Source organism: Lepidochelys kempii, chromosome 4, assembly GCF_965140285.1.
Source record: "Lepidochelys kempii isolate rLepKem1 chromosome 4, rLepKem1.hap1, whole genome shotgun sequence".
Lineage (NCBI taxonomy): Eukaryota > Metazoa > Chordata > Testudines > Cheloniidae > Lepidochelys > Lepidochelys kempii.
The window spans coordinates 19,082,472-19,106,497 of NC_136383.1; the positions used below are offsets into that span (position 1 = coordinate 19,082,472).

Here is a 24,026-nt window from a genome sequence, read left to right on the forward strand (position 1 = left end):
TCAGGAGATAAGTATTTCTTGGGAATGGATAAGTCTGGGGCCTGGAAACAGCACATTGTGAAAGAGGGGGCAATTTGGTTCTACAACAGTAAGCGCTTCTCTTCTTAGCTTTTTATAGTAACTCTCTGCTTAAATTAAAACTGACTTTGTTTTCTTGTTAGTCCGGCAATTTTCTCTCCATGCATTTGTTTTTGCAAAGAGCTGAGGCCCCAAATAACGTCAGTTAATAGTCATAGGCAACTGCTGCCACTAGAGGCTACTCAATCTTCTTTCTGATTTAAAAACCACAATAAAGCAACCACCAGCACTGTCTTCTGCCTTGTTTAGATGTCTGAGAAGCCAGTTTTGCAGCATGATTCTGAACTTACTCATGTGAGAGCAAAAAAGGTGGAACAGTATTTCCCAAATTTGAGTTACATCACTCCCTCTGCTACTGCAAACATGCATGAATACCTTCATGCACATGAGTTGTTCCATTAAGCTCACACATTCATTGCCCCAAGTAAATATTTGTTCTCCCCAAAATTATAAAAAGGGCAATTACTTCACGATCACATTTTCAACTGCTGTATTTTTAAGGCCAGGCCTATACTAGAAAAAGTTTGCCACTATACCTATACTGGCATATCTTTCTACTGTAGACATACTTTTTCCTAGGATAATTTCCATCAGTTGTCGTCCGTCCCCCCCCCCCCCCAAAAAAGAGGCTGTACTACCAAAAATGCTTTTTTTTTTGGCTGGTGTCACTGCATGTACACTGACTTCTGCTAGAATGAAAATGTCACCAACCCCCCACCACTCACATGTGTAATATCCCAGGCCTAAGACACCTACCTTACCAAGTCTGCCTCACCTTGAAATTTAAGCCCACAATGTGGATATACACAGCAACAGTTTTCTTTAAAGAAAATGCTTCTCTGACAGAGCTGTGGTTGTTCACTCAGCATTGTGAAATGAGACTTGGTGAGAATTAAAAAGGAAGAGACACTTCATATGAAACATCCAGAATTATTTTAACCTGCAGATGATCACTATATAAAAATAGTTTTGTTTTAAAAGCTTGGGGGCAGGGAGAGAGCATCCTTTGCTCCAGACTAATTCCGCTCTGTTTAGTTTAGAGTTTTCTGCTATCCTCACCTCTGGTAGATTAAATAGAAATGTTCCAACTGTCTTCCTTAATCAAGTATGGATGAGCTAGAATAAGGAATAAAGGGTTCTCTTATCAAACCACCAGATTTAGTTGTCACTTAACTGTTTTAAATTTAGCTACATTTGACTTGAATTCAATTTTCCCCAGTCAGGGCAATAATTGGTAAGAAATGTGTTCCCATATCATTTCTATTTCCACTAAAAGCTGCCTTTATTTCCCTGCTTCCTTTCAGCAAGCAGAATCAAATATGCATTTAAAATGGAAAGACATCTGCATACTTTGAGAATAGTGAAGCTGCAAATAAGTAAGGGCTGCTAACAGTACTAGTAGCTGCCTGTTTTAATGCTTATTAAAAGCCAGAAACTAAGTGGAGTTGGATGTAAATTGAAAAGCACCAATGCTGGTTGATCCGGTAGCAAAGTGGCTGTATTGTGCTGCAGGAAGCTCTCTGGACAGCATTGCAGGATACTCCAGCTCCTGACATCAAGTAAGAGGGCTGGATTGATGTAAAGGGTTTCTACAAGCCCTGTATGGGCTGTGGTGTAGGGCAAGGCAAGCACAGCAGATGACAGCTATAAAGCTACCTTCTGAGGTTCCACTTACCCTGCATGTTAGGGTTTGTACGCCACAGTGGAAGTGCTGTAGTCCATACACAAGGCTGCTGTAATGTGGACAGGCCCACAGGGCTGTCATTGACAACTGTGACCTGTAAAGCCACCCTTCCTCTCCAGGCCTCCCATGCTGTGATGTCACCTTAGGTGCAGAGAACACTACTTCATGTTGTACAGATACTTAACTGTTTAGGGGTGGTGCAGGCTGCACTCCATTTAGCTCTCCTTAGCCAGAAAGGGTGTGGCCCCAAAGCTGCAGGCTTGAGAAGGAGGAAAAAGGGCTCTAAACAACTCGATAAATATGTGTAGCTGTTAATATCTATCCCTAGGGGGAGTTCCAGTTATGCTAGGAATTAAATAGAGTAATAGCTTGAAGTACAAATATATTTTATTGCAACCTCCATATATTTCAGTATAATTACACCAGTCCATTCTGCATTTTGTCCACTGAATATCCAGACTACAATCAATTTGAAATACAAAACAGTTTTAAAACATATTAGTGCAATACTAAAGCAGTGCTTTGGGACTGCTGATAAAGCTACAGCTTCCCTAGTATGGCATGGAATATACAGAATAATCCACATAAATATTTCTTTAAGAAATATAGGATTTTCATTCTCATACTTTGCTCCAACCCCACCCTGTTGTCATAGTCTCTACAAGTGTTTCAATACCTAACACTGTACAGTTATCCTAAGTTAACTGTTGAACTTGTCAAGAAAATTCAGGACTGTGAAAATCTTTTGCTCAAGCTGCTCTTGAATTTTAGGCTCTCCACACGTATATTAAGTCTTTGTACAATGCAGTGTTGCCATTTCTTCGGTTTTCTGCCAAGTCAACTGAGGTTATGGTGCCCTCTAAGAAATTCTATGAGTATCCATATACCTCCCTCATCAGTATTTTAATTTGATGCAGAGTATCAACCAAGAGGAAATAAGTGATTAATGTCTGAGGTGGCCACTATATGGTCAGCACTGGATAATCAAAAATACAATTCCAATACATAAAGCTACACACCAAAATGAAGCTAGATTAACTCCCAATGGAAGAACACTCTTTAAAATTGTTAAACATTAAGACTGAAGCAATTCAAGTTTTAACAATTCTGTCCTGTCAAGTTAAATCAAAAGGTCAGACTTACCCAAAAGGCAGTTGCTTAAACCTTAACTGCAAATCAGTCAACAAAATGATGACAGTTTGAATATGAGGGTACCACTTCATGCTACTGAGACAAAGGCAAGCACCTACACAAGATGTAAAAAATTCCTATGAACATCTCAGTTTTACCAGCAGGAACCATGTTATAAATAATGGTTGAGGTGGTAATCTTGAAAAGCCTGAAAGAGGTTCTCAAACACATTTAAAGTTAAACAAATTTTAAATAAATATTTATATACAATTATACACTAACTAAAGCTGATTAATGGCTTAAATATAGGTTCCTGGTATTTCAGTGGGGAAACAGTCTAATGACAGCACAGTTTAGGTCTATTTTTGAATTAGAATTTATCACTGCATCTGACAGACAAACTGCAACTAGGAAAGACTGTTAATCCCTTGATGTATCACTTGTGTTGCTACTAACTTCCTTTTGTTTAAAGAGACTTTAGACTCCAACAGATGCAATTCTTCATTTGAAGTTTTGTTTCATTCTGGGGCTCAGACTAGAATATCCACAAGATAAGTAAGCCTGTTTGTGTCTGAAACCATCACATCTGTACTCTTCCTGAAAGTGACGCTAACCTCACACCGTATCACTGGATTACTAAAACTGAACATGTAAGCAGCTGAAAATAACATTTAGAAAAAGGGATTTCTTCCCATTGTGCATTCCTGTTTTCAGGAATACAGTAATTTGTAAGAAAGGACCAGTAAACGGTGCCTATCTAGACAAATCACTTCTATTAAAATAAGACAGTTATACAAGAAGCCTCACGCATGCTTTCACTCTTAAGGTGGTTCTTAATATAGGGTTAACTGGAGGCATGAGAGAGGAGACATGTTCCAGTGGCTAAATCCCACATAAACAGGCCAGAACTCTGGATTTTATTCTCAGCTTTGTAACAAGAGCAACTAATTTGATTTTCAGAGATGCTCAGTGCCTGCTTCTCAGCCCCCTGTCAGTCAGGTAATGAACCTCTATATCTTGAGCCTCAGGTATACAATAGGAAAAATAACCTCCAAAGGGTTAAGATGCTTTATTCCTGTCTAAAGTGCTACAGAACTAGGCTTTTTTTTTTAAAAAGGCTCTTGTATTTATCAGAATGTACATATTAAAAACACACTCCAGTGTGTATCCTAGAATCAAAGTTTTCTTGTTTTTTGGGAGAGTGGGCGGGAGGGAAGTAGTTTTATGGCTCAACAATTCAAAGTGAAACTCTTTAACCACAGCCTATGTATATTTTATGTAATTATAAATGCTCCAGATTAATGCCCCTCAAATATTTTTTGTACCTTCAGAAAGTTATAAAGGGCTATCTACTTTCAAATAAAAAACAGGGTCCTTATTTCATGTTTACCCAGACTTTTCTGAATCAGATAAACGTCAGAAAACTTGAAAATTAGGACTCAGCTTTTCATAGTTACCACACATAAGAGTCATTCAGTATTTATCTACCATGTAGGATAATAATTAAAAACCCCAGAGCAACGCTGTTGTCGTCGTCTGCCTCCATCCTGGAGTCTTATCAGGATCTTCTGAAATTCTGGAGAGTTGCTCGGGGCTTGAATCTGAGTTCACATACAATCAACCACATTGTTGGATCCCTGACCAACATCACGGATCTGACTACTAAGACAAGAGCACACAGCTACACCTGCTCCAGCTCTGCAGTGAGAAACAGATCCAACAAGCTCCCACCTAGAGAAAATGGTGAAGCAAGAAAGACAAGGGGAGGTGTTAGTTTTTTTCCCTTGAAAAGTTCTCTACCCCCAATATCTTAATTAAAGTTGGTACGTTCTCTCTAGGAGAAATGAGGCCTCCATTGTATTAATTTAAGGGGAAAGCATTAGTTTGAATGTTTTACCACTTAATTTAAAACAAATCTACATTTACTCATAACTTTGAAGAATTGCATCCACCTTACTCTTGAAATGTTGTACTTATAAATTATTTTCCTCTTTTCTGCACCCAACTACATTTTGAGGCCAGAGAGAGTTAGGTGTAATTTCCTTACCAGCTAGCTCCTTATTGAAAATAAAGTCTCTCAGGCATGGAGAAGTAATGAAACTAGGCTAATAAATTCATTGGATTAATCCAATTTTGCCTTACACTAATCTTATTTATCATACTCTGACGAGAGAAGCTTCCTATGCCTCAGTGAGGAGATGGGAGGTATGAACTTGTAAGTGAGAAAAAAAGCCAAAGGTATAGAGGGAGCACATTAATAAGTGTATTCATCTGCATATCAAGAAAAATTAAGTATTTATTCTTAAATACATATTAATTTTACCCCCAAAAAACAAGAGCAGTTTAGTGCCCTTTCTACTTATTCAAGGTGATAAACAGATGGGATTCTTTATATGGAAGACAGCAGCCTCCATGAAGATCAGAGCCATCCATGGCCATAAATTTTCATAAAACCATGTCAAACTTTTTTGAAGTAATAGTTTTGTCTAACATGATCACTAAGGTCATAGGTCAAATCAGAGACTAATGAAAGGCTGCACAAGAGTTACCTTTTCAATGACATATGGCTTAAGCCACAACTGCTAACACGATGGGAGAGACTGAAGGCTGGGCCTAAAGTGCCAATTTGTGGTGTTTAAGATCAGTCTCCTTTCTAGTAGAGACTAATGTGAAATCACTAAATACATTATAATTAGAACTTCAATCCTAAATTTGAATTATGTTCCTAGAGAAAACTGAATTCTTTATATCCATTAATGTAACTAGATTGAGTATTTGTTGTTAGATGTATGCACTTAGTCCATACAAGACAGCACTTTTAAAAATACACTTTTAGGTAATTCGACAAGTCTAGGATTTGCATTAAATATCCCTCAGCTGTCACTGAGTAAAATTGCTCAGTTACCTGTTGAGGACAATCACGTGCTCAGTCATGATAGCTTATTTTACAAGATATTAAAAACCTGCGTTATTTCTTGCTACCCACTATCTGGAGTAGCATACTGAGATAAAGGAGAAAAATTATTCAAATAACTTTCCTAGTTTAAGGGCCACAGTGATTCTACACTGTATACATGAAGCCATCATCACCTGTCTTCATCTAACTCAGAATTACCTGTTCATCTCTGGATCAAAGGCTTCCACTGTGTTCAGGTATGCATTGCCATTATGACCACCAACTGCAAAAATTTTACCCATTAGTGTTGCTATGCCAACTCCACCCCTGGGGGTTGTAAGTTCTGCTACATACTCCCATTTGTTACTGCGAGGATCAAACCTTTCAACAGAGCTCAATGGAGAGTTGTCATCAAAGCCACCTACAAAGAAAGACATTACATTACTGTTTGTTAGGAGGGAGATTTTACTAATGCTGGAGTCCAGTATTCAGACTGCATAATATTCAACTGGTTGGCTGTACAATGGCCACATTTTTCAAACATGGGTGCCTGAAGTTAAGTACCTAAAATCAATATTTAGGTAGCAGTGTGTGCCTTAAGTTTTCAGAGGTGTAAAAGTTAAAGGAAGTGGCAGGTGCTCACCACCTCTGAATAGACAGACTGCTTGCGGTGCTTTAATTTTAGGCCCTTACATTTGAAAACTTTGGCCACTGTGGCACAGTGATCACAAGACCACCTCTTGCTGTTTGTTTTTAACTCTTCTCCCCAAAGATTGTTGAGAGTCCTTGTGCTTGTTTCCTCAGCACATGCATATAGTAATTCTCAGAATAAAATGGGGCTAAACTTACTCTTGATGAGAATATTTCCTATTCTATAAAGGATACCAATATGTACAATGAAAATGAGCAAGCAGTGAACAAGTACATTGGCTTTTCTAGAGACAAAGGAAGAAAAGAGTGCATGTAAGTACTTAATAACCAAATGGAAATAATCAGGAGTTAAATATCAATATGCAATGAAACTAAACTATAAGGGACTCCCAACAGGACCTGCTGTAATTACCCAGAGATTCTCTTAAAGGATTCATTAAGGCCAGAGACTCATCTCTATGCACTACAACTTTCACCATGTTATTTCGATTAATCCATACCATAAAGACTTACTGAACCTTCTGGACGTTTTGGTTTCTTCAACTGTAGATTTACATGCATACAGGCTTGTAGTCATGCGTGTCCTTTCTACTTAAGGAATGTTCTGGCTGTCTCTCTTTTGCAGACTACTCAAGCTAGTCAACATTTCATAACATGCCAGAAAATAAATGTCAGTAAGTGCTGCAATCTGCTTTAGATCCAAGCATACTGTCAACTAACTAAAAGCACTCATGAAGTTGTACCCCATATGCAGCTCTGAACATCAGTGCTGAACTACTCTGCTGTGTTTCTTCCACAGTTGTATTGCTTCTGTAAGTGCCACTTCAACTCTAAAACTACACCACATACCCTTTTCTACCACTTCCTACCTCACTTCTAAATAGTAAACACTACAAAGGTATGGCTTTCAAAAAAAAAAAAAAAGTGGGGGTTGGGGGAAAGGGATTCTGTGTTTTAAAGAGAAGGCGATATTAAGAATCTGTTAGCAAGGTCATTTTTTAAAATCTCACTGACAAAGTTAGATTAAAACTCGGGCCAGTTAAGATTATGTAAAATTTTATTTAGTTGGTGATCTTGTGATTCATATTGCAATTCTATGGTATGTATGCACAATTAAACAAACAAATTAGGTATAGTTTAGTTTGGAAAACAGAACTCAATGTGAAGCAGTAAAGAAAAGTTTTTAAAAGTCTATAAATCTAAAGAAACTATTGAACTCAGGCACACAGTGAACAAATGAAAAGGTGTGAGATACATGTACATGTCTCAGGGTCTATTTTTAAAGGGGAAATTATACTATGATGTACTTCTATATTTTCTAAACAGTAGGGGTAAAAATCACTGTGCAATGAATCTGGTATTAATTAAGATCACATTAGTGTCTTACATGAAAGCTTCACTTTTAAATTTCAAAAAAACCAAGTGAGCACATGTTCTGTAACTGTCCATGGTATATTGTGAAATGCACAGCTAATTGCACCACTCATCTCTACCACTGGGAAGCATTGACTAGCTTTAATGAATTGTCAAGGGGCTCAGAGCAAACACTGTGTCTGAACTGAAAAAATTAAGTAGGGGTTAATTTTTAGATTTGTTTAATGTTCAAAGGCCACCTAGTCTCAGACTCCAGCTGCCCCAGATCCAACTAAATAAATCACAAATACCTTAAATGTAGTAGAATAAATTTAACCCCCGTGGAACTTATTCATATCGCAGTTCTCCATCCTGACACTTTCCCCCTCCCCTGCCTATTTATAAATACTAGTGGGGGATGGGGAGGAATAAGCATTACAGTATGCTCTGAATGACAGATTCAGACTTTCACCCCAAAGCTGCCAGCCCTTAAAGCGGGTATCTTGTCAGCAGCCAAAAGAATCTTCTCCTTTATAGCAATAGCATTCCAGACTGTGCTGACCTGATTTTAAGGCAAGGGATAAGAGAGAGCCAGAATCAGGACAGAGCAGGTCATTTTTTTGGTTTACCGAGATGCATGAGTATTTTTTTTTTAATTCTCCTGGAAGGCGCTTAAAAGTTTATAAAGTACTTAGATTTTTAACTTTCTATACATTATAACAGCATTTTTTATGTTGAAACAGCTTCATTCTCAGTCACAATCCACATTTTTATAGGACAAAGTGTCTCTTCTATCAATTAGGAAGAAACACTCCTACTTACCTACAACGTATAAGCAACCATGGAGTTCACTAACCCCATTGCCAGCTCTTCGTTGACCCATCTCTTTCACTTCTATCCACTTATCCAGATGGGGGTTATATCTCTCTACGCTGGAGAGAGAAGCTACACCATCATTGCCACCAACAGCATACACATAGTTCTGAAAGAAGATTGAGCAGAGACGTTTCATGCATAGAACTAGCCTTTCATATGAAAAGTCAATAGTACTTTTGTAGTAAAATTCAACATCACACTGCATCACCCAGTTCCTTTTCAGAGATTTTTTTTTTTTTAATGAGCAGTGATTGTTTAGGAATATGCACTGATCCTGGAATGGCTGTCAATCCCAAGGATCACATATTTGTACCGTGCAGAATGCTTATACTACAATCATGACCAAGAAGTTAAAAATACAGCCAAGTAAATTTATTTCACAATTTACCTCTCCACAATTTTTCTGTACACAACCCCCTGGAAGACATTTGTTTTTCCATGGGCAAACACAGTGACTGATTTGTGCTAGCACTGTTTTAAAAAAAAAAAAAAGAAAAGAAAAAAGAGGGAATATCTGAAATAATACATGGACTTTGAAAACAGTAGAAAAAAGAAAGTTACATTTTAGCACTACTACCAAGTGTCACATTGTATCATTCATTTAATGTTACATTTTGCCTACCTAAATCCATCTGCTGTCTTAATTGGAAATAGTATTTATTTCCTGTCTTCAGCTGTTATGTAATGTTAATAAAGATGCCATATTGCAGGCTAAATTTCACCGGTGAGTGAAATTATTTGTGTTTATATACGTATGAAGTGCTCTGGAACTGTTACAAAATTGTAGTGGACCTGCTTTTTCCAATGCTTTGCACCTTGCGTAGTCATTTATGTTGGTGCAAAATGCTACCTGCAGCTGAGTGAATGAAGAAATCCTATTTGGTAGACTATTCCATCCATTACGCAACAAAGGTGGAAGTCAGTGGTGCATCAGGCACAGTATGTTTAACACAGCAGCTATGATAAATCTGACGCTTAAAATGATATCCATAACCTTCTCTCTTCTCTTTTACATAATATGTCACGTTTTGGCCATAATTGAAGAGTTGTTTTGGGAGTGCCAACCTACTGATCACAGGATCACTACAGTACTTTGAATGTTATGACAATGTAAATCCATACACTGGAGTTTGGCTGGAACACTGATGTTAACACCCTGAACTTTTTCAGAAACTGCACAGTATTTCTAAGGTTATAAGTGGTCAGTGCCTCAGTTTTAAGTCTTCTTTGAAAGACTCCCCTTCATTAGACCAGTGCCTCCTCATACCAAGCCAAGGCATTGTTTCAATACTGACTCAGAAGGAAGCATTAACTTACCACAAGGGCCACTGAGCCAACTCCTCCTCTGGGCGTATTCATTGATGCTACTCCACTCCATCGATCAGATTCAATGTCATATCTCTCCACATCACTGAAGCAAGTGTTGTCATCTAACCCTCCTATGGCATAAATGGGTCCACCAAGGGAGGCTAGAGCAATTCCTCTCCTAATAAAATCATATCATCAACACTTGAGTATATCCTTGAAGGTACTAGGCAAAGCCAGTTAGACCAAGTGCAATTTTCTCTGACTGGCAACTGTTTCAAAATACAGGAAATAAAGTAAAAAGAAAAGGAGCACTTGTGTTGCCCTAGCCCTGGTCTACACTAGGACTTTAGGTCGAATTTAGCAACGTTAAATCGATTTAAACCTGCACCTGTCCACACAGTGAAGCCCTTTATTTCGACTTAAAGGGCTCTTAAAATCGATTTCCTTACTCCACCCCTGACAAGTGGATTAGCGCTTAAATCGACGTTCCCAGCTCGAATTTGGGGTACTGTGGACACAATTCGATGGTATTGGCCTCCGGGAGCTATCCCAGAGTGCTCCATTCTGACCGCTCTGGACAGCACTCTCAACTCAGATGCACTGGCCAGGTAGACAGGAAAAGAACCGCAAACTTTTGAATCTCATTTCCTGTTTGGCCAGCGTGGCAAGCTGCAGGTGACCATGCAGAGCTCATCAGCACAGGTGACCATGATGGAGTCCCAGAATCGCAAAAGAGCTCCAGCATGGACCGAACGGGAGGTACGGGATCTGATCGCTGTTTGGGGAGAGGAATCCGTGCTATCAGAACTCCGTTCCAGTTTTCGAAATGCCAAAACCTTTGTGAAAATCTCCCAGGGCATGAAGGACAGAGGCCATAACAGGGACCCGAAGCAGTGCCGCGTGAAACTGAAGGAGCTGAGGCAAGCCTACCAGAAAACCAGAGAGGCGAACAGCCGCTCTGGGTCAGAGCCCCAAACATGCCGCTTCTATGATGAGCTGCATGCCATTTTAGGGGGTTCAGCCACCACTACCCCAGCCGTGTTGTTTGACTCCTTCAATGGAGATGGAGGCAATACGGAAGCAGGTTTTGGGGACGAAGACGATGATGAGGAGGAGGAGGTTGTAGATAGCTCACAGCAAGCAAGCGGAGAAACCGGTTTTCCCGACAGCCAGCAACTGTTTCTCACCCTAGACCTGGAGCCAGTACCCCCCGAACCCACCCAAGGCTGCCTCCTGGACCCAGCAGGCGGAGAAGGGACCTCTGGTGAGTGTACCTTTTAAAATGCTATACATGGTTTAAAAGCAAGCATGTGAAAGGATTACTTTGCCCTGGCATTTGCGGTTCTCCTAGATGTAGTCCTAAAGCCTTTGCAAAAGGTTTCTGGGGAGGGCAGCCTTATTTCGTCCTTCATGGTAGGACACTTTATCACTCCAGGCCAGTAACACATACTTGGGAATCACTGTAGAACAAACCATTGCAGTGTATGTTTGCTGGCATTCAACCAAAATCTGTTCTTTATCTCTCTGTGTTATCCTCAGGAGAGTGAGATATAATTCATGGTCACCTGGTTGAAATAGGGTGCTTTTCTTCAGGGACACTCAGTATAGCCCATTCCTGCTGGGCTGTTTGCCTGTGGCTGAACAGAAATGTTCCCCGCTGTTAGCCACAGGGAGGGGGGAGGGTTGAGGGGGTAGTCACGTGGTGGGAGGAGGCAAAATGCGACCTTGTAATGAAAGCACATGTGCTATGTATGTAATGTTAACAGCAAGGTTTACCCTGAAAGAGTGTAGCGACTGTTTTATAAAATGTGTCTTTTTAAATACCGCTGTCCCTTTTTTTTTCTCCACCAGCTGCATGTGTTTCAATGATCACAGGATCTTCTCCTTCCCAGAGGCTAGTGAAGCTTAGAAAGAAAAAAAAACGCACTTGCGATGAAATGTTCTCCGAGCTCATGCTGTCCTCCCACACTGACAGAGCACAGACGAATGCGTGGAGGCAAATAATGTCAGAGTGCAGGAAAGCACAAAATGACCGGGAGGAGAGGTGGCGGGCTGAAGAGAGTAAGTGGCGGGCTGAAGAGAGTAAGTGGCGGGCTGAAGACAGGGCTGAAGCTCAAATGTGGCGGCAGCGTGATGAGAGGAGGCAGGATTCAATGCTGAGGCTGCTGCAGGACCAAACCAGAATGCTCCAGTGTATGGTTGAGCTGCAGCAAAGGCAGCTGGAGCACAGACTGCCACTGCTGCCCCTCTGTAACCAACCGCCCTCCTCCCCAAGTTCCATAGCCTCCACACCCAGACGCCCAAGAACGCGGTGGGGGGGCCTCCGGCCAACCAGCCACTCCACCACAGAGGATTGCCCAAAAAAAAGAAGGCTGTCATTCAATAAATTTTAAAGTTGTAAACTTTTAAAGTGCTGTGCTTAAAGTGCTGTGTGGCATTTTCCTTCCCTCCTCCACCACCCCTCCTGGGATACCTTGGTAGTCATCTCCCTATTTGTGTGATGAATGAATAACGAATGCATGACTGTGAAGCAGCAATGACTTTATTGCCTCTGCAAGCGGTGATTAAAGGGAGGAGGAGAGGGTGGTTAGCTTACAGGGAAGTAGAGTGAACCAAGGGGCGGGGGGTTTCATCAAGGAGAAACAAACAGAACTTTCACAGCGTAGCCTGGCCAGTCATGAAACTGGTTTTCAAAGCTTCTCTGATGCGTACCGCGCCCTCCTGTGCTCTTCTAACCGCCCTGGTGTCTGGCTGCGCGTAACCAGCAGCTAGGCGATTTGCCTCAGCCTCCCACCCCGCCATAAACGTCTCCCCCTTACTCTCACAGATATTGTGGAGCACACAGCAAGCAGTAATAACAGTGGGAATATTGGTTTCGCTGAGGTCTAAGCGAGTCAGTAAACTGCGCCAGCGCGCCTTTAAACGTCCAAATGCACATTCTACCACCATTCTGCACTTGCTCAGCCTGTAGTTGAACAGCTCCTGACCACTGTCCAGGCTGCCTGTGTACGGCTTCATGAGCCATGGCATTAAGGGGTAGGCTGGGTCCCCAAGGATACATATAGGCATTTCAACATCCCCAACAGTTATTTTCTGGTCTGGGAATAAAGTCCCTTCCTGCAGCTTTTGAAACAGACCAGAGTTCCTGAAGATGCAAGCGTCATGTACCTTTCCCGGCCATCCCACGTTGATGTTGGTGAAACGTCCCTTGTGATCCACCAGAGCTTGCAGCACTATCGAAAAGTACCCCTTGCGGTTTATGTACTCGGCGGCTTGGTGCTCCGGTGCCAAGATAGGGATATGGGTTCCGTCTATAGCCCCACCACAGTTAGGGAATCCCATTGCAGCAAAGCCATCCACTATGACCTGCACATTTCCCAGGGTCACTACCCTTGATATCAGCAGATCTTTGATTGCGTGAGCTACTTGCATCACAGCAGCCCCCACAGTAGATTTGCCCACTCCAAATTGATTCCCAACTGACCGGTAGCTGTCTGGCGTTGCAAGCTTCCACAGGGTTATCGCCACTCGCTTCTCAACTGTGAGGGCTGCTCTCATCCTGGTATTCATGCGCTTCAGGGCAGGGGAAAGCAAGTCACAAAGTTCCATGAAAGTGCCCTTACGCATGCGAAAGTTTCGCAGCCACTGGGAATCGTCCCAGACCTGCAACACTATGCGGTCCCACCAGTCTGTGCTTGTTTCCCGAGCCCAGAATCGGTGTTCCACAGCATGAACCTGCCCCATTAGCACCATGATGCATGCATTGGCAGGGCCCATGCTTTCAGAGAAATCTGTGTCCATGTCCTGATCACTCACGGGACCGCGCTGATGTCGCCTCCTCGCCCGGTATCGCGTTGCCATGTTCTGGTGCTGCATATACTGCTGGATAATGCGTGTGGTGGTTGATGTGCTCCTAATTGCCAAAATGAGCTCAGCGGCCTCCATGCTTGCCTTGGTATGGCGTCCGCACAGAAAAAAGGCGCGAAATGATTGTCTGCCCTTGCTTTCACGGGGGGAGGGAGGGTGGGAACGGGGGCCTGACGATATGTACCCAGAACCACCCGCGACAATGTTTTAGCCCCATCAGGCATTGGGATATCAACCCAGAATTCCAATGGGCAGCGGAGACTGCGGGAACTGTGGGATAGCTACCCACAGTGCAATGCTCCGGAAGTCGACGCTTGCCTCGGTACTGTGGAAGCGCTCCGCCGAGTTAATGCACTTAATGCACTTAGAGCATTTTCTGTGGGGACACACACACTCGAATATATAAAACCGATTTCAAAAAAACCGACTTCTATAAATTCGACCTAATTTCGTAGTGTAGACATACCCCTAGAGGCTAACATTTATTTGAGCATAAGCTTTCGTGAGCTACAGCTCACTTCATCGGATGCATACTGTGGATGAAGTGAGCTGTAGCTCACGAAAGCTTATGCTCAAATAAATTGGTTAGTCTCTAAGGTGCCACAGGTACTCCTTTTCGTTTTGCGAATACAGACTAACATGGCTGCTACTCTGAAACAGGAAATAAAGTGTAATGCAAACCAAAAGGGAAATGAAGGAACTTAAAAATTTCTTTGATCAATAACTGTAGCAAGTTGACTGTTGGTGCAGTAGCAGCTTCATAAAGTAGACTACTTCATTTTCAGAGGGTGTACCTACCCTAAGGCGCCAAACCTGCCTCAGGATCCCCTAGAGCAAAGCCCTGCCCTCATCCAGAGTCCCACTACAAGTAAGTTAGTGTTGTCGTAACTTGAAAAGCTAGCTGGTCTTAATTTATGGTAGGCAGCTACCCTTTCAGCTACAATCTAATCACACAATCCAAAAACCAATGTTGGAACAAGGTACTATTTAGGATTTAATCCACTGCAATGTAAAACAAATGTTCAAAAAAAAGCAATAGGATTCTAGGAACAGAAGAGTTCGTGCTAGCAGTTAGTTAGCATGTAACTGCATGAATCATGTGTTAGCTGTTGCTATGGTGTAGCTGTAGAGTGTTTCAGCACTATTCCTCACTCTTTTTCAGTTTCTTTCTTATGCAGTAGATCAAATCCAGAAGTTTAGTTCTTTAGTTAAAGTTTCCTTCTTGGCTTTTGAATCATGACTAGTCTGAAAGCTACATTGTTGCATGTAGAACAGTTACCTATGAAAGCTAAAATGATCTATTTCAAACAGGGGCAGGCAAACTTTTTGGCCTGAGGGCCGCATCAGGTTTTGGAAATTATAGGGAGGGACAGTTAGGGGAGGCTGTGCCTCCCAGCCCCTGCCCCCTATCCGACCTCCCACACTGCTGTGCCCTTCCTCCCCCGCCCCCCCCGGGACTCCTGCCCCCTCCAATCCCCCCTGTTCCCTGACGGCCCCTCCGGGACTCCCACCCCTGACTGCCCCCTGCTACCCCATCCAACCCCTCCTCTCCTTCGTGACTGCCCCCATTCCCTGCCCTCTGACTGCAGGGAACTGACAGTACCTCAAGACGGAAGAAAAAGATTATTTTTCCCCCACAAAAGAAGGTCCTGCAATCTTGCAACTGCTTCTTCAGGTTACACCACAGAGGCTACGACACAGTACAATAACCACTCCTCTTACTACGGTGCTTCACAGGAAGTGCCACAAAAGCTTGAAGGGCTCATCTGAGCCCTAACAGTATCAGAGAAGCAAGTTGATGACCCAGATTCTTGGTTCTTTCGAAGTGGCTTTGTGCTTTCCTGTTTAAGTCACAGTAGCCGAATGTTTCAGGACTCAGTCATGCCCCAGTACTTCACTCTACCCATTAAGTGTAAGCTTCTGATAGAAGACTTAAATTTTTTTTTAGAAAAATATTTTCCTTAGACTTCAAGTTATGGAGGTTTAAAGTAAAAGTAAGGGTGGTGGTTTTTAATAGAGATTCAGTAAGAAGAAAAACAGAAACCTCAGTTAAAGCAGTTTAAAAAATTCTCACCAAAATAAGTGTAAAATAGCAGTTTTATATCTAATTAAACTTGTGGCTTCTGCATGTCTCTCTCAAAAAGCAATATGCACTCTTAGTCATTAGATTCCTACACCAGAACATTTAGTTATTTTTATCCACAGTTAACTCAGAAAACCAAAAGTATGCTGAGGAAGTGAAAGGAAGCTAGTCACAACTAGCAGGGGGAAGTTATCTGAAAAAAAAAATACTAAATATTTTATCTTTATATGCAGTTTATTTCCAAACTGCTTTTTGGGTACTATGTCTGATAATATTTCCTTTGATCCAATGTTACAACTAAGTAATTAGGAAAATCCAATCTGCTTTTTATTAAGTTTACAAACAATACAGTAGCTGGAGGCTGATGTAAAGGAACATTATACATTTTACATCACCAGTAATGCTCTAATGTGCATATGAGATTCATTTCATTACACACTGAGGCAGACTTTATTTTTGCCTGTCTGCTCTTTAAAGTGTTACACTAGTCCAGTAGGAATATACAAATAAGTGTCATTTAAATTAATGATTTTGGGGGCGGGAATAGCATTATGAATACTCCACAACACAACCCTGCACTGAAATCTTGGTATACTGTTATACAGGACATAAACAATACAGAATGTACCTGCAAGTAGTGAGCAAGTGTATCTTTTTCTGTAGCTGGCGAAGGATTAAGATTGGCAATAATTTCAAAACAAGATTTTTGTCAATTTCAAACCCCGCCCAAGCAAAAGAAAATAGGCAGCAGCTGACTACAAGAGCAACCAGCTTGCATTCGTAAACCCAGAACGACCAAAAACCGAAGAATGGTCTGTTGAAACCCTAAGAATTTTTTTTTAAAAATGGTATGCAGAAAGGGGTGGATCAAAAACTAGACTGCAATAACTTCTGGATTATTTTCTAAAAGAATTACTTGCTCCTTTTTTGTTTAAGGGAGATTTACCTCTTGGTGTTCATTGATGCTTTCATCATCCACTTATTAGCGACAGGATCAAACATTTCCATGCTGCCTAAATGTTCATTTCCATCATGCCCACCTACTGCATAGACTTTACCTGAAGAACAGAGAAGCATTTTGATTTAATGGGTGGTTGGAAACCCAAGTGTTCCCTGACACACAAGATCACCACAAACAGTGGGAAATATACAGGCACAAGTTATTTCCAAAGTAGCAGCACGCTTTTCAGTTGCAAGAATAAGATTTGAAGGTTAAGAATCTGTAGTATAAGAATGTACAGTCTCTAAAACAGAGATTTGCATTAACAGCTGTTTTTATAGGACATATTAACATCTTAATCTGAGATCTTCCCTTTTCATATTAAAAACAACATGCCACAGGCTGGCTGAATTTTTCAGCCTCTAAACAAAATACCAAATTCTTTTAAACAAAGTAGTTTAATATTTGGAGGCACAAAGGAACGTATGCTATCTGAAAAGCTGTTTTCCACTGGTTCTGTTGCAGGAACGTAACATATTGGGGAAGAGCAACTCAACCGTTGTGGCTTCTTGGCTCTAAGTATCAAGTTGAGCACTCAAAAATTGAGTTACCAAAATTAATGGCAGTCTTGGAAAATTATGGGCTACATGATTTGCCCAAATGAAAGGAAGTCAGTTTCAGAACTCAGAAAAACTGGCTTACAGTTATGTGCTCACACTATTCCTCTCTGAGGAAAAAAGAAAAATGAAACTATACATGACTGTAAGTAATGAGCCACAGGCTGTGGACAGTGAGCAGTAGTCTCACTAGAACAAATGTGTTCTCAGATTGGTGTTTTAACAACACAGGAATGTTTTCAGACCTGAAAAATAGCTCTTTAGTAAACAAACACGTCAAGTAATTTAGCTATGATATGGGACAGGCTTTTCTTATTGTTAGTATGAACAATTAAGTTACTGCAGAAGAAAAAAAAATATTCGTACAAGGTTATGTTGTTACTAACCTCCCACAGAGATTACACCCACATGTCTTCTCCTGCTGTTCATTTCAGGACCAAAGAACCAGTTGTTTTTGTTTATAGAGTAGCATTCAATGCTGCGAAATGGGTCACCTGATCCACCGCGACCACCAACACAAAATAGTACACCTGAAGGAGAAGATATAAAGAGTAAATACTGGCCTCTGCATGATTAGCCAACAAAACATGGGCAATATTTTTACCCATGGATTAGAGAATGGATTAGCATACAAAATTAACTGAAGACAAGCACTTTTTTCTCCTCCCTCTTGGGTCACATTCAATCATAGAATCATAGAATATCAGGGTTGGAAGGGACCTCAGGAGGTCATCTAGTCCAACCCCCTGCTCAAAAGCAGGACCCATACCCAATTAAATACAGCTACACTTCTTCATTTGTGGCAATTACCTGACCTTTCAGCTGGCAAGAACCATGCATTTTAACATGCAAAATGACTGTCAACATTATTGCAGAGACTGCTAATCGGACTCCAAAAACATAATGGGATTTTAGTCACTTTAGTTATTTGACTGGGGAGATAGCCATATTTCTTCTATTACATCTAATTGGATTTCTAGATCAGAATTTGCAGTCTAATCTGCATAACTCAGAGCACTTTGTAAAAGGCAACTTATTGCTTTGTGGTCAATTAACTGTTCAAAAGGAGCAATATGTTTTTCTCCCCAGGAAGTAAACTTTGTAGGGCTTGAGTATCTTTGGTTTCCTGTACAGTTCCTAGCACATTAATATGCTTTCTGCAAGCCTTGCCTAGAATATTTACATTCGATCTAGTTAAACTAATATTTTAAGCTAATTTAATTAAATTGGTGCTAAAAGCTATGCACTGCACCTACTCACTTCTTCTTGAAACATTAATTAGATCATAAACAATTTACTCTGCACTACCTATCCCTACGCAGATTCCCCTACACTCTTCCTCAGAACGGGAACATCAGATCCCCATTTAATTACCAGCAGTCTCATTCCTTGGTGTTGTGCGGATGGAATACTCGAAGTCTGGCACTGCCCTGCTGCTCACGTGAAGGTGGTAGTTTCTTGCTTCATCCAGTAAATCTCTACATTTTAGATTCTGCTTGATGATCTCTTCTTTTGCCACAACGCCCATAAGGAAACAAATGGGCAACAAAGGCAGGCGTACCTGATGGAAATATACACAGTTCAGCTACTCTGGATCAGGGCTCAACATCAATGACCAATACACCAGTCAGGAGTATAATTGTGTAACTTTTAAGTTAAAAACACACCCTTCAGTGAAAGGAGTAATACAAGTCCATTAATATATAACTTTATTCTTTCTGGGGAGAACAAAGGAACACTTCTTTCAGACCTTGTTTACAGCTTCAGTATACATGTAGCTACGTGCAGCAGTGAAAAGCAGGCTGTGTCCACACTCATGGTCTGTAGTTACGCAAAGCAGGTGAAGCTGCTGGAGCCTTTCCCCGCTGCAATGAAAGGATATGTCTACACTGCAAAAAGACCTGCAACAGCAAGTCTCAGAACTTGTGTCAATTGACTTGGGCTCATTGGGCTTGTGCTACAGGGCTAAAAATAGGAGTATAAACATTTGGGTTCAGGATGGAGCCTGGACTCTGAAATCCATTGAGGGAGGAGGATCTCAGATCCCAGGCTCCAGCCTGAGCTCAACTGTCTACAGTGCTATTTTTAGCTCCACTTCCTGAGCCTGAGTCAGTTGACCTAGGCTCAGACTTGCTGCTGCAGGGTTTTATTTTTTGCAATGTAGACATACCCAAAGACTCCAGCAGCACAGAAAGGCCCTAGCAGGGGAGAGGCAGCAGGATACTACACTGCTAAAAATAGCGGTGTACATATGAGAGGTTCTGCTTGGGCATGTAGAGAGCCCTGTAGGATATATACCCCAGGATTCAGGTGTGTAGGGCATTCTACGCTATTCACATAAGCTGTGCCTCACAGTTTATTATTTATACACATGCTAGCTGGGCATGCAACGTCTCCACTCTGTGCTGCTCCAAGTGTAGACGTACCCTCACTTGATTAAATTCTTTATATAAAAAAGTAGTTTGCTTCTAGGCAGGGCTTAAAAAAAAATCCACATGCTCGCTCCAGCGTGAATGGGCTAAGTGGCACCTTAACTGCTTGCAATATAATAGTTAAAAGGAGTACTTGTGGCACCTTAGAGACTAACCAATTTATTTGAGCATGAGCTTTCGTGAGCTACAGCTCACTTCATCGGATGCATACCGTGGAAACTGCAGCAGACATTATATACACACAGAGATCATGAAACAATACCTCCTCCCACCCCACTGTCCTGCTGGTAATAGCTTATCTAAAGTGATCATCAAGTTGGGCCGTTTCCAGCACAAATCCAGGTTTTCTCACCCTCCACCCCACACACACACACACAAACTCACTCTCCTGCTGGTAATAGCCCATCCAAAGTGACAACTCTCTTCACAATGTGCATGATAATCAAGGTGGGCCATTTCCTGCACAAATCCAGGTTCTCTCACCCCCCTCCAAAAACCACACACACAAACTCACTCTCCTGCTGGAAATGGCCCAACTTGATGATCACTTTAGATAAGCTATTACCAGCAGGACAGTGGGGTGGGAGGAGGTATTGTTTCATGATCTCTGTGTGTATATAATGTCTGCTGCAGTTTCCACGGTATGCATCCGATGAAGTGAGCTGTAGCTCACGAAAGCTCATGCTCAAATAAATTGGTTAGTCTCTAAGGTGCCACAAGTACTCCTTTTCTTTTTGCAAATACAGACTAACACGGCTGTTACTCTGAAACCTGTCAATATAATAGTTGTTACACCAGGTAGTGCCTCAAGTACTGCTGCATACTTTCCTTCTTTCTCCAGGTGAATGAGGCCATGTCTATACCTTTGCTGATATACCAATGTAAAAGAAGGATATGGTGTTTTTACAACACTTCTAAGCCATCAAAAGCCCTAAATGTTGACATTTATACCATCGTAAGAGTGCTTTTGCTAGTATAGCTTACTTCATTTGGGGAACCACTATAAGATATGGCACTTTTTTACTGGTATAAATTGGTCTATACTAGGAGAATTTGCTAGCAATACTAGCAAGCCTTTTCTAGTGTACATCTCGCCTCACAGTATAGGTTAAAGGATGTTGAGAGCTAAATGGCAGAGATGCCAGAGGCAGTACAGAGCAGACAAGGCAGCAGAAAGGACTAGAAATATAGCAGTACACAGACTAGCCAAAACATGGACCAAATCTTTGGTTCCAGATTAGCAGGGGACATCCAAGACTATTAGCCTAACTAGCAGAAGGGGCTGGACTGTGGAGATGAGGGGTAGTATAAATGCACTGCGGTGGAAGGTTGACAGATTTGAATTTGGGCACCCTGGTGACATTTAATTCGGCAAACAGATTTCTGTTTTCTGACTAGGTGTAGGTAGGTTTTTTCAAGTCTTGTCTCCAAATGCAGGAAGCATACAATGTTTTAATATAACTTCTGAAAGTCTCAGCTTTGTGTCAGGACAAATACTTATCACCAAAGAAATCATCCCCTCTCCCACTCCCCACCCCCGAATTTACTATAGTCAAATAGAGAACATACTTAATGCATTTGGCAATCTATACATTTTTAAAGGTTTCGCTTCCAGAACAGATACTGTTTTCTATTGTTTCTAATTAGCATGAAGTTCAAACACTACCGTAAAAATTTTCCTTTCAGAAACTGATCAAGAATGTGATTTTGTTTTCTGATATCCAAGCATAGATCAGAATTGGTTCTATTCTAAGCAGAAGACAACATAAATCTGTGACAGACTGTTGTACCAGGAGAAAATGTCTTGCTTAGTAAAGGCTGAATATTAAACTGAAGATTATTCAACACAAAACTAAATCAATTATGAGTTTTGACAGGGAAAGAAATACTTTGCATCTTTTGTTTGTCTTTGTTTTTCTTGCTCTTTTTTCTACTATATAGATTTTCTACTGTAAACAAAAAAGATGGCTTCATCTCTGCATGGTACAGGAAAATATGCTCCAATCTATGCATACACCCCAACCGTTTCCCTACCTGAGCAAGTATTTCATCCAACCATGAAGTATGATGCTGTGGATTAGCAAGAAGCCACTTGATAGCAGCACTATAAACCTGCTTCTCATTCTCTATGTTCAGATCACTGGAAGACAAGAGTTTATGGAGGTGCTGAGGTGACATACTCACAAAGTCCTCACATTCCACCACTTCAGTAAAGTGTTCACAAGCATATCGGTCAGCCATGTCCATCAAGTCAATACGGTTGTGACTTTCTGCAAAGGCCCTCACTGCCAGGCAGTTTGAGGGATGAAAGTGTAGTTTCATATATTCACAGCAAGCTTTTGCTACTAGCTCCACCTGAAGAATGCAGGCTGCATATAAGAGAGGCTGGACATTATCGACAGTCAATGTAAGTCGGGAGGAATAGACAAACTTCACCAAATCTTCTATTGCATCTCCATCGAAGTCCCTGATCTCAATCAATGTCTGTTTTGCCTCAGCCATTTCAGAAAGAAACATAGCTCTGAAGTAAGGGATAACACAAGCCAGAACCAACTTGTGGCAGGAGATTAGCTTTGAACCAACCTGCCAGGGAAAGAAAAAAAGAGTGTTTAAATGGAAACTTGGGGGGGTTTTGGCTTTAAAGAAAAGAAATTATACAAATTATAGCTGAGATTGGAATCCTGGACTGTCATGTAATGTTGTGGTGCATACTTGGTAAAAAACTGAATTCCTCTAGTTGCTTATTTTTGTCATTTAACCAGCTGCATAAAAAACCAAAAGGACAGATTTCAGTTTAGACATCTGACCTTTTAACTCACAAGAGCAGGACAAGGCAACAGCCAATCCCTAGTTCAAGTCCCCAGTAACATTTATTATTCCTCTTATATAAATCTCCCTCCACACAGGATCTTTTAAAAAGATAAAGCAGAACTGGAATTTCCTTAAGAAACACAATTCAAATAGAAGCCTGGGGATTAAAGAGGAGATCACTGGTTTATCTTAGCTTACACACAAATTTAAAGTGCATATGAAATAAACAGTCTTTGCTAGTATGGGTCAGTGGCAGCCACACTAAGGAAAACTAGATATACAGACTGTAGGCTGGCAATGGTAGTAACTTTCTTGTCCCTCTCCCATGGGATACTACAAGATTGAGGAAAGAGGCAGGTATCAACTCTTCTCCAGAAGCAGGTGTGTGATGGGGGTACAGGGAAGCGGAGCATAGATTACTTCCTCCTCCCAAAAATATCAGGGGGCAGATCCTTCACTGGTGCAAATTGTCATAGCTCCTCTAACTTCAATGGAAATATGACAGTTTACATCAGTGGAAGATCCGTCCCCAGGAATGGAAGGGCCTGTCCCCTCCAGGCCTCTGCTGCCTCTTCATGCCAACCTCAGACACAGCAGGAGCCTTCTTCCTGACAAACCTCCATCCACAGCCATGTTTGAATCTGCTGCATAAGGCTGATCTTTTTTGCTGACAGCTGAATTTGCAATTAAGCTCAAGTAAATGGAATATTAGATCAGCAGTTCTCCACCGGGGTCTGGGGGCCACAAGCAGGGCCAATATTAGACTTGCTGGGGCCCAGGGCAGAAAGCCAAAGCTATGCTGTGCAGGGCTGAAGCCCGGGGACCTGAGCTCTGCCATCTGTGGCTGCAGCTGAAGACTGACAAACCTAGCTTTGTGGGGCCCCTTGTGGCATGGGTCCTCAGGCAACTGCCCTGCTTGCTGCCTTCTAATGCTGGCCCTGGCTTTTATTTGCAGAAAAATAGCTCGTGGAGCACTGGTGGGCTGTGGAGTCTTTATAGCATGTGGGGGGTGGAGGGCTCAGAAAGAAAAAGGTTGTGAACTCCTATATTAGATGACAATAGAAATTTTATTCTATATTCTGTTTCTGCAGTTTGGGGCTGAGTAATGTTCCACATGTTTTGAAAGGAGGATTTATTTTTGAACAGGAAGTGGTCCATCATCAACACAAACCCTAGGGGAGCCACAATGTATAAAAATTACACTGACAGCATAACAAACTCTACTGTTCTATTGTACAGCCAAGTCAATAACTAAAAAGTTGTTTACCAAGATAGGAGGAGAAAAATCTGCTCTGTTTT

At 41.4% G+C, this 24,026-nt stretch overlaps 1 protein-coding gene across 6 annotated transcripts in view; it reads right to left on the reverse strand.

Annotated features, from left to right (window-relative positions):
- Positions 1-2,122: 2,122 nt before the first annotated feature.
- KLHL8 (kelch like family member 8) overlaps positions 2,123-24,026 on the reverse strand; it is a 44,458-nt gene continuing 22,554 nt past the window's right edge. For 5 of the 6 annotated variants that reach the window (XM_073340624.2, XM_073340620.2, XM_073340623.2 and 2 more), the window contains 8 exons: positions 21,951-22,499; positions 18,859-19,045; positions 17,871-18,014; positions 16,874-16,985; positions 9,987-10,155; positions 8,616-8,775; positions 6,009-6,210; positions 2,123-4,624 (listed from right to left, as the gene is read on the reverse strand). In XM_073340624.2, the coding sequence (XP_073196725.1) occupies positions 4,501-4,624; positions 6,009-6,210; positions 8,616-8,775; positions 9,987-10,155; positions 16,874-16,985; positions 17,871-18,014; positions 18,859-19,045; positions 21,951-22,499 (1,647 nt within the window). In that variant the 3' untranslated portion in view covers positions 2,123-4,500. The remainder of the gene's footprint in view (positions 4,625-6,008; positions 6,211-8,615; positions 8,776-9,986; positions 10,156-16,873; positions 16,986-17,870; positions 18,015-18,858; positions 19,046-21,950; positions 22,500-24,026) is intronic. The other variant, XM_073340625.2, reaches the window with a different exon arrangement.